Source organism: Ixodes scapularis, unplaced genomic scaffold, assembly GCF_016920785.2.
Source record: "Ixodes scapularis isolate PalLabHiFi unplaced genomic scaffold, ASM1692078v2 PGA_scaffold4__175_contigs__length_147842914, whole genome shotgun sequence".
In the NCBI taxonomy this organism is placed as follows: domain Eukaryota; kingdom Metazoa; phylum Arthropoda; class Arachnida; order Ixodida; family Ixodidae; genus Ixodes; species Ixodes scapularis.
Window position 1 is genome coordinate 88,331,116 of NW_024609879.1, and position 14,370 is coordinate 88,345,485.

The following is a 14,370-nucleotide window of genomic DNA, read 5'->3' on the forward strand; positions in this document are numbered from 1 at the left end:
TAGAGGGCGCTGGTCGTGCCATGGTGTCACTCTCAGCCGGTGGCTAAGAACTCCGTCTGGGGACACTCGGCTCAATGACGGCATCGCCCAGAGGACAAGAATTAATTTCGATTGGAAACTGCAAAAAAGCTTTTGGGTTCCGCATGAGAAGGATTAACTTATTCAAAACGGGGATAGAGCACATACGAGCTGGTGAAAGAAAGTTATACAGGGTGTCACAAAAGAAAATTTACACGGCCTTTTTTTACCGCAAAAATAAACTAGGCATCGCCGAACGCTCATTCTCCGCCCAAAGGTAGAGCTAGAGGTCACAACCAGATGCCAAAGTCTCAGCCCGATCTGATACCTTATTCAAAAGTTATGTGATTTTCTGAAAATTTCAATGGGAAAATGGAGTCCATTTCTGCCCGGTTTCGGTTTGTGGTGCCATAGAACCCCATGTGTTTGAAAACTCCGTCGGCCGCCATTTTCCCATTGAAAATTTCAGAAAATCACTTATAACTTTTGATTAAGTTGTCGGATCGGGCTGAAACTTTGGCATCTGGTTGTGACCTCTAGCTCTGCCATTGGGTGGAGAATGAGCGTTCGGCGGTGCCTAGTTTATTTTTGCGGTAAAAAAGACTAAATTTTCGTTTGTGACACCCTGCCCACACTAAATATCAATTGCTGTGCGCTTTATGTTAGTTATTTTGAATTTACAATATTTATTCGTTATAGAGTTTTACTGCTACTACCTTTGTTAATTACACCGTCTTAATTAGTTTCATAACCCCGATTGTATAACGACGTCATTCATCGACACCACAAAATATGTAATCGATTATGATTATGATGGGCTTCAGTCAGACTACAGTGCTGCCCTAAATATATCCGAAATATGCACGCCTCTTAGACCATGCCGTCAGCGTTGTCCTCAAAGTCATGCCAAAGAAAATAAGAACAAAAACAAAAATCTAACACCATGTGCGGCCGATTTCAGCGGGTGCGCCCGCCGCCCGGCTCATTTTTCACGTTTGCTTTTCGTTTTGCATTTCCACCGCAGCCGATTGCGAGCGCTGGCGCGGCCGTCGCCTTCAGGAGCGCGCATGCGCAGTCGACGCCGTTCGCTCGCTGGCGGCGCGTCGATTTTTTCTTCAGTCTCCCCCGTCTTTCCGTTTTCACGCGAAGCAATTTCCAAATCCTTCCTGCGTGCGTCGCCCAACGAGATCGGACGCTCCACATGGGGCCCCAGCGCGAGCCCAGGGTCTATGTGCGGCCGCAAGTACAAATCGAGACTCTTAACTTCGGCTAATCCCTCCTGGATCAAGCAAATCTCGATGCGTACTTCGCGGCTGATATAATCCGGGACTAGCGGCCTACCGCTTCAACGGGTTTGGCTCCGTCGTTTATTGCAGCGAAATTGGTTCATTTCCGCCGTATGTTCTTTTTCTTTAGTTTACGGTGCTTCCGTGCAATTGATTCACGCGACAATCGGAGCTAAATCACGATGCTGGTGAATTTCCGAAACGTTTTGGCCGTCAGCTGCGTCTTGTGGTGTGTCGTCGACGCGGTTGCAAATGCGGATGCGACCGAGCTCGGAAGTCGACTTGAAGAGGATGCTATCGGTGAGTTTTATCCTTCGTTGGAGCGTCCCCGCTTTTGAAGCCAACATATTGAACCGAAGACAGAATTAGAAAGCCAAAATTGAGCAGGCTTCGCTTGCTTACCCTCTCCATTTTTGTTTGTGTGCAGTATAGAATTTAGTCTAATAATTTCGCCTGACTTCGATGCGCTGGGCCTATCTTCGGATGATTTGTAGCATACCGGATGATTTGTAGCATACATCGACATAACCACGTCATCAGTGGGTTGTTCTCTTTGTTTGTTTACAGTATGTCAGGTTTGCAGTGTCAGCCGACTGCTTACTTCGGTTCTTTCGTTCGAGGAACCTAACGTAAATTTGGTCAGACTCCTACTTCGACATCACGGGAGGAGGATCCGAAAGTTGCCCTGAGGTTAACAAGACAAATATGGTAATGCATCTTAGAAGCAACAGACAATGCCTAACCGGAGACGTTGATTGTAAAACAATTACTCTGGTGTTCTACACACCGACCCAGTTAGTATCTGTGTGAAAGGAACTGTGCAACTACGAGGAACATGCCATATTTATTTACTCTTAATTTTTTACTACAAATACCTGTCACTTGCAGGTCGGCACATATGTCCACGTTGTCGACAAAATCCCCCAGGAGCCAGATGTATGTGGCAGCCTCTATGTGCCCTGCTGGAACCACTTTTTGGGGGAGCCTCAGACCCACACCTGGACAGCTGTTTCCATCTTATTAATGACCGCAAAATAATGTCTTTACAGACTTTTGTTTAAATCTTTTTATGCCACCCAACAGATAACCACTGGGGGCCGGTCAGTCCATTTCAAGCACAATCAAATGCCCGACTGGTCCCATGACATGTCAGAAAGACAGCCAAACCCCATCATGCGCTGGTCAATCATTGCGTCGTATGCATTCACATGAGGCCGTGATTTCCGTTGTCTGATCGAATTCAGTTGTCTTTTTGGCATGTCACGGCCAGTCGGACGTTTGTTCGTGCATGGGTATGGGCTTGCCATAACCTTAGTGGTCATCACATTACAAGTGGCATGAAAAAACCCCTCCAAGGATGTCATTTTTCAATCATTAATAAGCTGGAATTGGCTGTCCAGGCATGGATGTGAGGCACTCCCAAAAAGTGGTTCAGCGGAGTATGGAGTTGCTGCCATGCAGGTGGTGCGGGGGCGTTTGGTTCAAGGGGAGTCTGCCGAGAAGGTGGACAAGTGCCAACCTCGAAGTGACCAGTATTTGCAGCAATAAAATTAATTTAAATAAATATAAATCGTATAGACATTTATCTATGGTGTTTTGGCTGTGCAAAAATATGTTCAGTATTGGAGAAATTGAGTACATTGAACAGCCTCGGCAACCTGGCAAGCCATTAGAAGATCGGACCAGGGCTGACCTTATGCTTCGGGCCGCAGTTCTCGTCTCAACCCTCTCTAATTGTATCGCTGCTACTATTTCGGAAGCTTGCCCTCCTTTTCCCTGAATTCACAGGAAACAACATTACAAAAGTGCATGTCTCCTTGTGATTGGTTTAGTATACCTTTTGATATGATTTGCATGGATTCTCAGAAATTGTCTGCTCTCATGCAGAGCTCGACCTGCTCAAGATGCTCAACATCAGCGACTCGCAGAAAGGCGTCGGCCAAACGGCGGGTCCTATTGCTGACTTGCCGGCCTGGAAACTATTCTCCGGTCTCAACGTAGTCCAGATTCCGCTGGAACCCGAAGAGAAGTTCAGGGACCACCTCGTCTCCAGCAATGCCCTGTCGGCCATTTTTGTCGCTAAGCCTAACCGCCGAACCGTGGCCACCTTGTTCAGCGTCCACCTTCCAGGGAAGATGTCTCCGCTGCTGCAGGTCGCCATCAACTTCAGGACTCGGCGGTTCGTCCTCTCGTACACCGTGCCTGACGAAGTGAGGAAGCCAGGAACTTCGGTGTCGGAAGTTCCGAAGCTGGACTTTGGAGACGGACCACGGTACGGTCTTGCAGACGGTGCCGAGGAGTTGGAGCAGACAGTAGACGTGGAAGGCTTCCAGCTGAACTCGGCAAACGTGCGGCACGTCAAGTTCAAACTTGCCTCTGCCGGCGCAACTAAGAAGAAGTCGTTAGGTTGGGTTTGGGTTGGGGTGACGGTGACGCCGGAGCGAGTCACGCTCTACGAGAACTGCGAGGAACCGGTCAGTGCTGAGCTGGCAGTGTCCCCACTGCTGAGGTTTCCCAGCGAAGCCCTGGTGTACTTCCGCCAGGAGCCAGGACTCAAGAGGAAGTTTGTGGTGAGTTTTACCTTTGTTTTGAGATGAGGGAATCGGGAACAGTGGTGTGAGATTTGTGCTAGTTTTTCAGTTTGAGTTCTAAAAACCAGATGTTCATGTATGCTGTTGTGAGCAAGGTCCAATTTCCTTACAGAATTTGAGTATGCCTGTTGCATAAAGCCTTTTGTATTCTGTATTCTCTCCTGGCTGCATCTGATTTACGATAACAAAGTCACCGCATCTGGGCGGTGCAAGATGGAGTCGCCAAATATTCTAGAGGCACCGAAACTCACTGTCAATTGAAAGGACAACTATCATCGAAGTGAAACCACCGAATAAGACCTTTTAGTATAAGAAGTCTGATTTGCAAACACTTAGAAGTGTCTTGGCCAACACCTCTTAGGAGTTACGAGTCCAACGAAGGGGCCAGGTTGTACAGTGCGAGCAGCTTGTCTTCAAGCAAAGGTAGAAAATGCATCGCTCTAAAAGAAAACAAATAACATACCTCACATTCAAAGGGAACAAAAGGGTGTAGCATTGAATGTCTTGGGCGGGGTCAATTTGGCTGACTTGACTGACAACTATAGTCTGGAAGCAGCCAGTTGCTGGACCCCATTCCTTATCCCGTTCAGACACAACGGGACTGGAATACTCAGTTGTTAATTGACTCTAGGTCACGGCAGGCGAAGTTTGTGTGCCTTGCCTGTATTCTTTCAGCAATTAGTTTGCTGACTCTTGCATTCAGCACGTTGCAATATGTACCATAATATTCAACATTTTGTAGTAGAGTGTCCGCGTTAACTGAGTGATGAGCTGGTATGCAGAACTCGAAACACTGATCTTTTAGAAAGTCCCACAGTTGTGTCCGGAATTTTCGGCAAGAAGCTTAGCTCTTTCAAGCAGTCTGCTTCACTCTCCAAACAGGCATGTGCTCACTCTAGAAGTAGACACACAACATATCGCATAGTTTAAGTCAAAGGTAGTTAGAAGATTGTGTGAGGTGCCCAGAGTTGTTGTGGGGCTTACCCCAGGGCTGATGTACGGTGGGATCTATTATGATGCCAGTATGCCATCATGTTGGCAGTTTGTCTTGGTCTATACCGGTGGTCTGAAGCTCATTTGAGTGTAAGGGCCAAATAGCCCACACCGGAAACGTTGAGGGCCAACGTAAGATAAGGGGGGGGGGGAAGGGGGGGGTCAAGAGATTTTACAGAGAGGAGATCTTGTGCTCTATGCTTTTTATGAACTAACAGTTTTGCCAGTGACATCTTTAGATTTGATTTGTTTATATGACTAGTTTGGGCCATGACCTGATGTGATAACAAGAATTAAAATGTTACCGCCCCGCCAACGTGCTGGCACTTTGAATGGAACTAGAGAGAAAGTAGTGTCGTTCCCATTGTTCAACTCACTCAGGAATTAGCCAAGCTCAGTATATGTCTCAAAAACAGTCAGTTACTTTAACAATTCTTGCTTTCCTGACAATTTCAGGAATACAAAATACAAAATTGTATTTTAATGGCGATATTTTTTTTGAAGGCCAGAATCCCAAGCTCGTAGCTTTATCTTTTGGCGGTTGCTCCCGCTGATCGAGAGTTTCTTGCAACCTAGTAGGGAATCGTTGCACAAAGTAAAAAGCTGGGAAGCAAAAAACAATGCGAAACAAAGGGCAGAGGAACACAGATAAGTATAAAATATGTGAAAATAGCAGAGCTACTTTTTGAGCGAAAATGAACCGACAAGATGAGATCACTGTGGCACATGTCATTTCTAGCGCCTAAGACATGGGAACCAGTGCTCGTAGCCTGCAGGCCGCATCCCAGCGAGCCGCGGCTTGTGGTCTGCGTGTTTGAGTCCCCTGATCTATACAATGTTGCTAAGCTGTAGAAACATTGTATGCGGAGGCAATGAAAGGACAGGGCATAAACATGTAAACTCAAAACAAACCACCCCCCTTCTCAGGCTTTCTGGAACTTTGTGGTGATTCCAGTTATGATGAGTGAATGAATTGCTTTTTGAGAGAATGTTTGCACTAGGTTTTTGCTACTGATAGCAACATCAAACACCATTCCTCTCAACTATTTTACCCTTTGACAGTGCTGTACAAGGCTGTCTAATACAAAAGCAACACTCAAAAGGAGTCACTTGAATCATTCTGATAAGAGCAGTCGTCAATCACCGAGTGGTGATACTCCATGTTAAAATGTTTCATGTGCAAATGATGCGAGGTAGGAAGAAATATTTGTGTTTTTCATTTGCTTTGTTACATCATCAAGGTTTTGTCGTGTATGTTATGGATAAACCTGGTGCTAGTCTTTTGCCTTAAATTTCTGTACTGAAGCTGAAAGCATTTGTCGTATTTGCAACTCCCACTCGCCCTCTTGCTGATGAACAAAGAACCAGAGGAGCGGAAACGGTGGCAGGGAGTGTCGTTCTAAGTGCTGCTGTTACCGCATGGTTTTTGGACAGCATGTTTGTGCATTATGCAGTTTTAACAAAAAAGTGAGTTCACTAAAATAATAATTCTGTTCTGCCTCATAACAACTTTGCACCAAGGGACTGGGACGTCTCATTTAGTTGGAGACTTAGTAGATCGCATACGCTGTGGATATCGGGTCTTGTGGTTGTCGGCTCAATTTGTGCTCAATCAATGACAAAAGGTCATGCTAGCACTAGTGCAAAGCTCTTGGGTACGATCTACAAAAAGTCTGTTGTTTCCCGAAGGTAAAAGAAAGGTGCTTGCTCAACGGTGTGTCGAGCGATTGACACTTTGGATGGGTTCGCATTTTACTTGCTGAAAGGCTGTTAAAAGGATCAGGACTGTTTGTTTCATGAAAGTACTTTCTAAAGACAGACTGTGTGTACCCGCCTTCAGGTAATTATAAAGGCAAATGAAGAATGCTCGCAGCATTCATAGGGGCATCTGTGCAAGCCAGCAGTTCGTGACGAGTACTTAGAATGGGCAGTTTTGCCGAGGTAGGTCACGACAGTACGAATAACATACACAGGTGGTAATATACAGTGACCGTTATTGAGTTCCGCATGCCGCAATCACCCGGGCGTGCGCTTCAAAGGCTCCGGTAACGCGGTACAGCAACACCCCTGTCGTGCGCTGAAAATCATGCTTCGAAGGCGCAACGTGATATACAGTCTGCAGTCTTGCACCGTAAGGTAGCCTGCATTCACACTGTGCACTAAAATGGCCTTCTAGTAACCATGGCGCAGGTTGATAGCGTTGAAAATACACAAAAACCGCAACGGTGTCCTGCATTATTTGCCTCGTACACAGATACATCAGTGTGAACGCTGCTCTTCTGGAGCTTCACGGCACCCTGCGCAGCTCGCTTTTAGAGCACTAGTTGCCAGGCACAGTGCAGACACCACAATACCCTCATCACCCTAAAGCCGGGGTCGCACTGCCGATTTGCTGCAAGAAGTTTCGGTATCGCTATCTGGTAAAATTTTTCACAACCCAGAGTAACGAGTAAGAATGCTTCAACTTCCTCCGCTTGTGCGAGCAGGTGCAATGCCAAGCTTCGATGTACTATTAATACTGCAACATAATTCATGGGTAGTATGTGCACTACCCACATTGGAGAAAACAAGTGCTCCAAGCGAGCTTCTCGCCACGAATACATCATACAAAAGGCAGTCTGCATACAGATTCGAACGTGTGTCACCACGAGATCCGTGCATCAAATGCTGCGTGGCAATGTGTTCAAGGAGAAAACCTGGCATGCGGCATTCGAACCTCTGATAGTGCTGTGCCTCGTGTTTGTAGACTGTCTTACGTATAATTAGGGTTCCGCGTTTTCGGTTCCTATTTTCTCAAAATTCGGCGTGCTTTTTGCAGTGTTTATTTTAAAATCATATTTTCTGTTTGTTTTTTTACGTATATTTATTTCCACAAAATTTTATTGGCTTTTTTCGGTGAATATAAAATAAACACCAACGTACACAGGATATGATGATCCTTGTAGCTCTGATATTTGTGATCACTCAAAAAATAGCGGCACAGATGCATTGAAAAAGAAATTGACACTTTATTTGGCAAATGTGTGCAACTGTAAAAGAAACAAAAAAAAAAAAAAACAGAAGTAGAGGCAAGTTATATATGAAGCCTATGCCCAAAAAACATGGAACTTTACCTTCTGCACATCCGGATTACATGATCTTATTATAGTACACACACACATACTTTCGCATGTTCTCGTTGATTCACACTCTCTATTTACTGTTAATATGACCCTGAGCTTCAAAAATGCTCTCTCAACGCTAACACTGGGCACGGGCAGGCTGATGAGATGGAGCGTTGCCTGAGCCAAGATCGGCCGATTAATCAACCAATTGTGACCACCAAAAGAGACACGGTGCAACGTTTTGAGGCACAACACCACATGCAGAGCTTGCATCAAGTCAGTCTTCCTTACAACGAGTTTGAAAACATGCTCGTACACAGGAGCGGATTTCCTGACCCCCCTCTTGATTTCTGCATGTGTAAAATTTAGGGCGTAAAAAGAAGGGGAGGGGGGGGGGGGGTGTTCCTAGACATATGCTACGCTGACCAACACCTGACCCCCCCCCCCCTCAGGAAATTCCTCCATCCATGGCGGAGTCATGGGGCATTTCGCACATCACGCTTCGATTGATGATGCGTACATTAAACCAAAACGTCGTGATGGCATCCGTGTATCCCATACATTCGGACTCATTTCGATAGACACTGTCGTTCCACTTTTTCGCCACGGCTCTGCGGTACGAATGAAGGTCAAAGTGACCTTTTCCGGTTAAAACTGAATTTTAAAAAATGGAATCGACATACTTTTATCGGTTTTTATTGGTTTAAATCGGAAGTGCCGATCCTAAAAACTGACCTTTTTCGGTTAAAACCGAATTTCCGAAAATGGATTCGGCGTATTTTTATCTGTTTTTATCGGTTAAAACCGAAAACTCCAAACCCTACGTATAATGTATGACCAGTGTGACCTCGGCTAAAATGATCATTTGCCACTCACAATGACTTGGCAGGCACCCAAAAAAGTGCTCTGCCACTTGTAAAAATTAGCATGAAACAGGTTTTCGCACTTTTTAACAATGAATGTGTTCATTTTTCTAGTTACATCAACATCTCCGTCAACTGTGACATGCTCCTGCCCTGATTGCTTCACATTTGTAGACAAATACATTAATTCAAACACACTGGCCAGCGGCAGCAAAGCAGGTGCACGAAAAATTCTGAAAAGTATATTTCCATTTCTTCCATTTTTCAACTACCGCCCCGCCATCTATAGAGCATTGGAGTCGCAAATATTCGAGAGATGGAAGCCATCTTCTCGTGCCTGTTGTATACAAATCACCATTGTGCTCCTTAGAAGTGTTGCGATGCATTTATCCGTATAGTGCAATGGTCACTTGAACTGTTTGTTGCGTGGTCCCGCAATGAATAGTGCTCAGAGCTCTGATCAGGTAACAGAAAGTTAAGGAGACATGCTCCTGTTTGAATTTTTTTATTGTTTTTTATTGACGATGTTAAAATGAAATTTGTACAGTTTATGGTACTTAGTCTCCTCTCTATAATTCTAGTGTTGGATTTGATATAGCTTGTCTTGGTAGGTTCTCGATGCAATGTACATGAAGAAAAAGCCATGTTCTTGTGCACACGTGAGGCATGGCAATACACTAAGAAAAGCCTAGTAAAATAAGCTGATTCACTCATATTAAACCACTAAGTGCAATGACCATCAAAAATAATGTGTGTGATGCTTTTTTCACGTAGCAAAAATGACATTTTAAGGGTCTAAAAAAAAGCTTCTTAATTGTAAGCAGTGAGAGAGTGCAGGCAAGCTGGTAATCAATCGTCATCTTGTAAACCCTGAGATGGGGAACGATAAAAAAACGGACGAACACACGAAGCTTCTTAGTTGTTTTCATAAATATAATAAAAATATACATTCTCACCAAACCTATATAGTTGCATTCTACATATTCTGAAGTATGTGCATGCCAAATTTGTTGGTGATGGGACAACATTAAGAAGAAATATTCTGTGCAGAAACTGTGAAGATGCCTCAAAATTGCATAAAAAGAAAAACTCATGAATGTTACCATGATGTGTAGCTGTACATTTTCGCTGTGCAGAAAAAAATATTTTGTTAATAAGTTTTTATGTGAAATTGAAACTACAGAAGACAGCGATGGAGAGGAGACGGTTGTGCCTACCTGTCTACGTAAATATGATAATGGACGACTTGAAGAGCCACACAGAAAAATGGCTCAAATTCCTGCCGTTCTGGGTTGCCTGGAGGTCTTGAAATGCGTATTTGGCTAGTTTTGCGATCATAACTGGCACTAATTATTTTTATACATCAATTATAAAGATTCAAAAATATTAAAACACCATAAAACCCAAAATCATAATTTTTTGCAAAATTTTTTCCACCTGCATTTTCTTTTGAGCACAAGGACTTGTGCATTGAGTTGTTTTGCTTGCTCAGCGGTCTGAACGCTGTTTGATCTAGGGGCCCTTCTTGATGCAGGAGCCGTCATTCCTCGCGACGGCGAAGTCCAGTTAATAACTTACCTTAATAAAGTTTGGCACTAAGCAAGCAATATCTGACGAACAAAGCCATTTTCCCAGTCGCCCGGCAGCAGTTGTTTGCAGACGATTACGACTTAATTGATGGCACAGTCCGGTGATTGTGTTGATGTTCCCCAAGAGCTTGATGACTAGCCCTGCGATGAGGGCTGGGGAGCACATTTATAATTGGGATCTTGCTTTACTATGCACGCCAGTCTTAATGATCCTGTATAAAGAGATTATGATTCGTCTGTTTTATTTTCTTTGATGCATGTGGCAGTTGGCATGATATCTTTGCAAAGATTAATGGTTTGGATCAGGTAAGCATTTGTTGGGACATCATTTAGCATATTTCTGCGATTCATTCAATGCATTGTTTAAATTATTGATGATTGCATATGTTCGTACATATCTGTATTTTTCAATGAATTATTTGCATTATTTCGGCTTTATGCGGTTCTTTGAATCCATAGTTTGCATAAGTTATGCATGTAAGGCTTTCTGTGGTTGGGTTCAATATTTTGCATGATTTTGCAGTAGGCCCTGGGTCTCTATTCAAATTTAAACTTGGGAATCAATAGAAAATTCATTTTTTGCTGTTGGTATTAGGGTTTTATTGATTTGTGCGTCACTTATTATTTAAGCAAATGAAATAGGCTTAAGAATACAGTGGGTTCAGAAAAAATGCCGCTTCAAAATATCTCTGTATCAGCGATTAGGGAAATCCGTCTGACACAAACCATCAAGGCATGAGTTTACGGCATTTAATGCGTGTTCATTGTGGGTTCCCGGTATTCTGAATCATAAAAATGCAAGACAGTTTTTGCCTTTGTGATTATTACATTTATTAGTTGCCTGGTGCAATGTGTGTATGCTTGAGCTTTGAATTGGTGACACAAAAATCTTCAAGACATTGTAATCTTAAGTGCAGAGATAACCTTCTGTGCAAGTAAGTTGGGTCTTGATAATGTTTAAAAAGGAAGGTGAGGTGTAAAGGATTGCTTATAAAGGCATTCGGCATGCATTTTTGTCACATAGTTCATCTTCCTGGGGCACACCATTGTGTTCTTATGTATGCAGAAGCACTGCCATTATTTCTTTGGTATTAATGAAAAATGATGGTAGAGTTCCATAGGAATAGAAAGATTATATGAAATCTGCCTTCCTGCAATATGACATGAGTTGTCCGGCACTTCCCCAAGGTCAGCTGACTTTTGGCTTTTGGCCAGTGTGCTCGGAAGGTTGTCACGGTAAAATGTAAAATTGTCTGTGCTTTTACGAGAAAAAAAAGAAAACAAAAACTTTGAATGTGAAGGACAAGTTCAGACCTATAAATATTGGACAAATGCAACCTTTTCTTAATTGTATGTAAGCCCCTTTGGATAACATCTTGAGATACTGCAGTTTTGATAATTGTCGTAACTTTTTTATTTCTCTGGTGCCGCAGAACTTTCACAAAATTTGGAAACAGGAGTGCTCAGTGCTGCTATAGAAACAAACAAAAAGAGGTATCTTGATGCAGATATTGGCTACCTTATTGAAGAAACCACTCACTTATGTTTAAAGGAAACAGTACCTTTAAAAACGTGAAGAGATGGTAAGTTACTTTATTAAGGCGACTCAACAAATTTACGTCCGGGTGGGTGGTGTCAGTAGATTGATATGAATAGGAAGTGACTCTCTTGGACGGGCCGGGGGGATGTTTGGTACATATGAGAAAATCTAAAATGCTGCTAGAACTATCAATTTCGACAAATGGGGAAGTTTTTTTTTTTTTTTATGTGTTCTAGAAATCTGCTTGTTTTTTCGCATGTCCCATCTTTACGAGGTGCAAACATACAGTTAGCAGGAATATTTTATGGACGTTATTGTAGGTTGCTATTAATTAACATTATTGTTAATAGGTTACGTATGTTTTACCTGTGTAACAATGTTCAGTAACTCCATATCCACCCATAGTCTTAGCATACCAGAGAGCACATTTATAAGTTGTCTGACATTTCTGATTCCTCAGCTCTCATAATACCTTGTTTTTCTGGTGAGAAATGCTCTACAGTATCTTATCTATCTCAGCCAAGCTGGAAGTGGGCAATAAATCATTTTCAGTTGACGTAATAGGTTCAAATAATTTTCTCGTATGTATACACTCACTGTTTAAATGGCTGCTTGCCTAGTTTTAGGTACCAGCTAAGCCAACTTGTCACATGTGCTATCACAGTTCCATGATAATAATCCATTCCTTTTTCTCTCCTTAGGGCTCTGTGCAAGTGGCAAGGATGTACAGCGGCCATTTCGTCGGTCGACCCTGGGCATGTGACCGTGATCTTCGACCTAGTGTCCGCATATAATCTTGCCATGTTCAATCTTTTTTTTTTCTATTTTTTTTTTTTTTTTAGAATTGAGCATTTGTATTTTTTATTTCAAAAAGTGTTCTGTTTCCATTGTGAATGGTCACAACCTGTAACAGTTCCATGGTCAGGCTCTGAGCAGAACTTGTGACTTGTATGATCTTTACCTGAGCAGTGCTAACTTGGAAGGCCACATCCTGGAAGGTCATTGTCTGGATGGATAGTTGTTATCCTGATAGTTGTTACCTGGGAGGACAGCATCTCGATCCTAAGCATCTGGCTGATCTGCATTTGGTGGGTTATCATCAGCAGTGTCGCCGCCTGTACAGTGATCCCATGGAAAGTCCTCATCCGGATTACCACTGTCGTGTAGGTTCTCAGCTTGGCCACCATCTGAAAGGTCATCCCAGGGAAGCTCATTGCTCCTAAAATCATTGTGTGCCCCACGAGGTTAGTGTCTGCCAGATGTCTGTCTGGAAAGTCGCCCTCCGTAAGTTGATCCTCTGAAGGGTCATCGTCCAGATTACTACTGTGGTAGGTTCTTGGCATGGCCACCTTTTGAAAGGTCAGCGTGTGGAAGGTCATCGTCCAGATAATCATTGTTTGGTAGGTCATCACCCATAAGGTAAATGTTTGCCATTTGGCAGACCTTATTGTCTGGAAGGTCACCATCCAGGAGGGGATCCTTTATAGAGTCATTGTCCCGATTGCAACTCTCTAGTAGGTTCCTGGCATGGCCACCTTCTGAAAAGTGATCCCCTGGAAGGTCATCGTCCAGATAATCATTGTCGGGTAGGTCGTTGTTCGCAAAGGCAGTGTCTCCAAGATGATTCTCTGGAAAGTCACCTTCTGGTATGTCTTGACCGGGAAAGCCACATGAACCTGGTGCATTTTCGCTCGGGCAGAGTGACTGTTCCTTACCCTCTCCCCACTCTCCCAACATCCATTTATTGTGTTGGAGCACTCCGGTGGTGAATGCCAAAAAAATAAAAAAAGATTGTACTCAAAGTAGAGTGCCATAATATATGAAGCAGCTGCGAGTCGTGGGCGACGAAACCCAAAGGGGGCGTCATTTACTACCGCTTTACTGCAGTGCATTTTTTTTTTTTTTTCATTTTTGTTTTTACAGCTGCAGCGCCGTTTTTACGACCCCATCGCCGTATTGTATACGTGCCGTGCGCGAGAACCGTTGGGTGGTGGCAGACGGAATGACTCGTTGATCGTTATTATGCAATGGACGTGTAAAGACGCAGGAGAAAGAAACCGTTTTCACGATTAAAGTGGATGTACATTAGTGAAGCTGTGTCTGTGTGCGCATTATTTTGTTGCGGTTCTGCGCTGGAAATGGTGCAAAAATTAACCGAAAGTATAAAAAAAAAAAGATGTCAGAAGAGCAATAAAATTCAGGTTTCTTTCTTTTTCTTTTTTTTCTGCAAAAATAAACTACGCGTTACCGAACGTCCATTCTCCGCCAAAATGTAGTCCTAGCGGTTCGAGCCGTTATCTCGGTCAAAAGTTATAGGCGATTTTCTGAACATTTCAATGGGAAAATGGAGTCCCGGTTTCGGTGACTGGCGCCATTCAACTGCGTG

The 14,370-nt window shown here is 43.5% G+C and overlaps 2 protein-coding genes across 2 annotated transcripts; one reads left to right on the forward strand and one right to left on the reverse strand.

Annotated features, from left to right (window-relative positions):
* Nucleotides 1-1,075: 1,075 nt before the first annotated feature.
* LOC115317244 lies at nt 1,076-14,077 on the forward strand. The gene is made up of 3 exons (XM_029976838.3): nt 1,076-1,604; nt 3,192-3,874; nt 12,686-14,077. The coding sequence occupies exons 1-3, from the start codon at nt 1,487-1,489 to the stop codon at nt 12,776-12,778; spliced, it is 894 nt and encodes a 297-aa protein (XP_029832698.2). The 5' UTR covers nt 1,076-1,486; the 3' UTR covers nt 12,779-14,077.
* On the reverse strand, nt 13,210-13,669 carry LOC115317245. The gene is made up of 2 exons (XM_040205833.1): nt 13,527-13,669; nt 13,210-13,342 (listed from the first exon to the last, which is right to left on the reverse strand). Exons 1-2 carry the CDS (start codon nt 13,667-13,669, stop codon nt 13,210-13,212), a joined length of 276 nt encoding a protein of 91 aa, XP_040061767.1.
* Nucleotides 14,078-14,370: the final 293 nt, after the last annotated feature.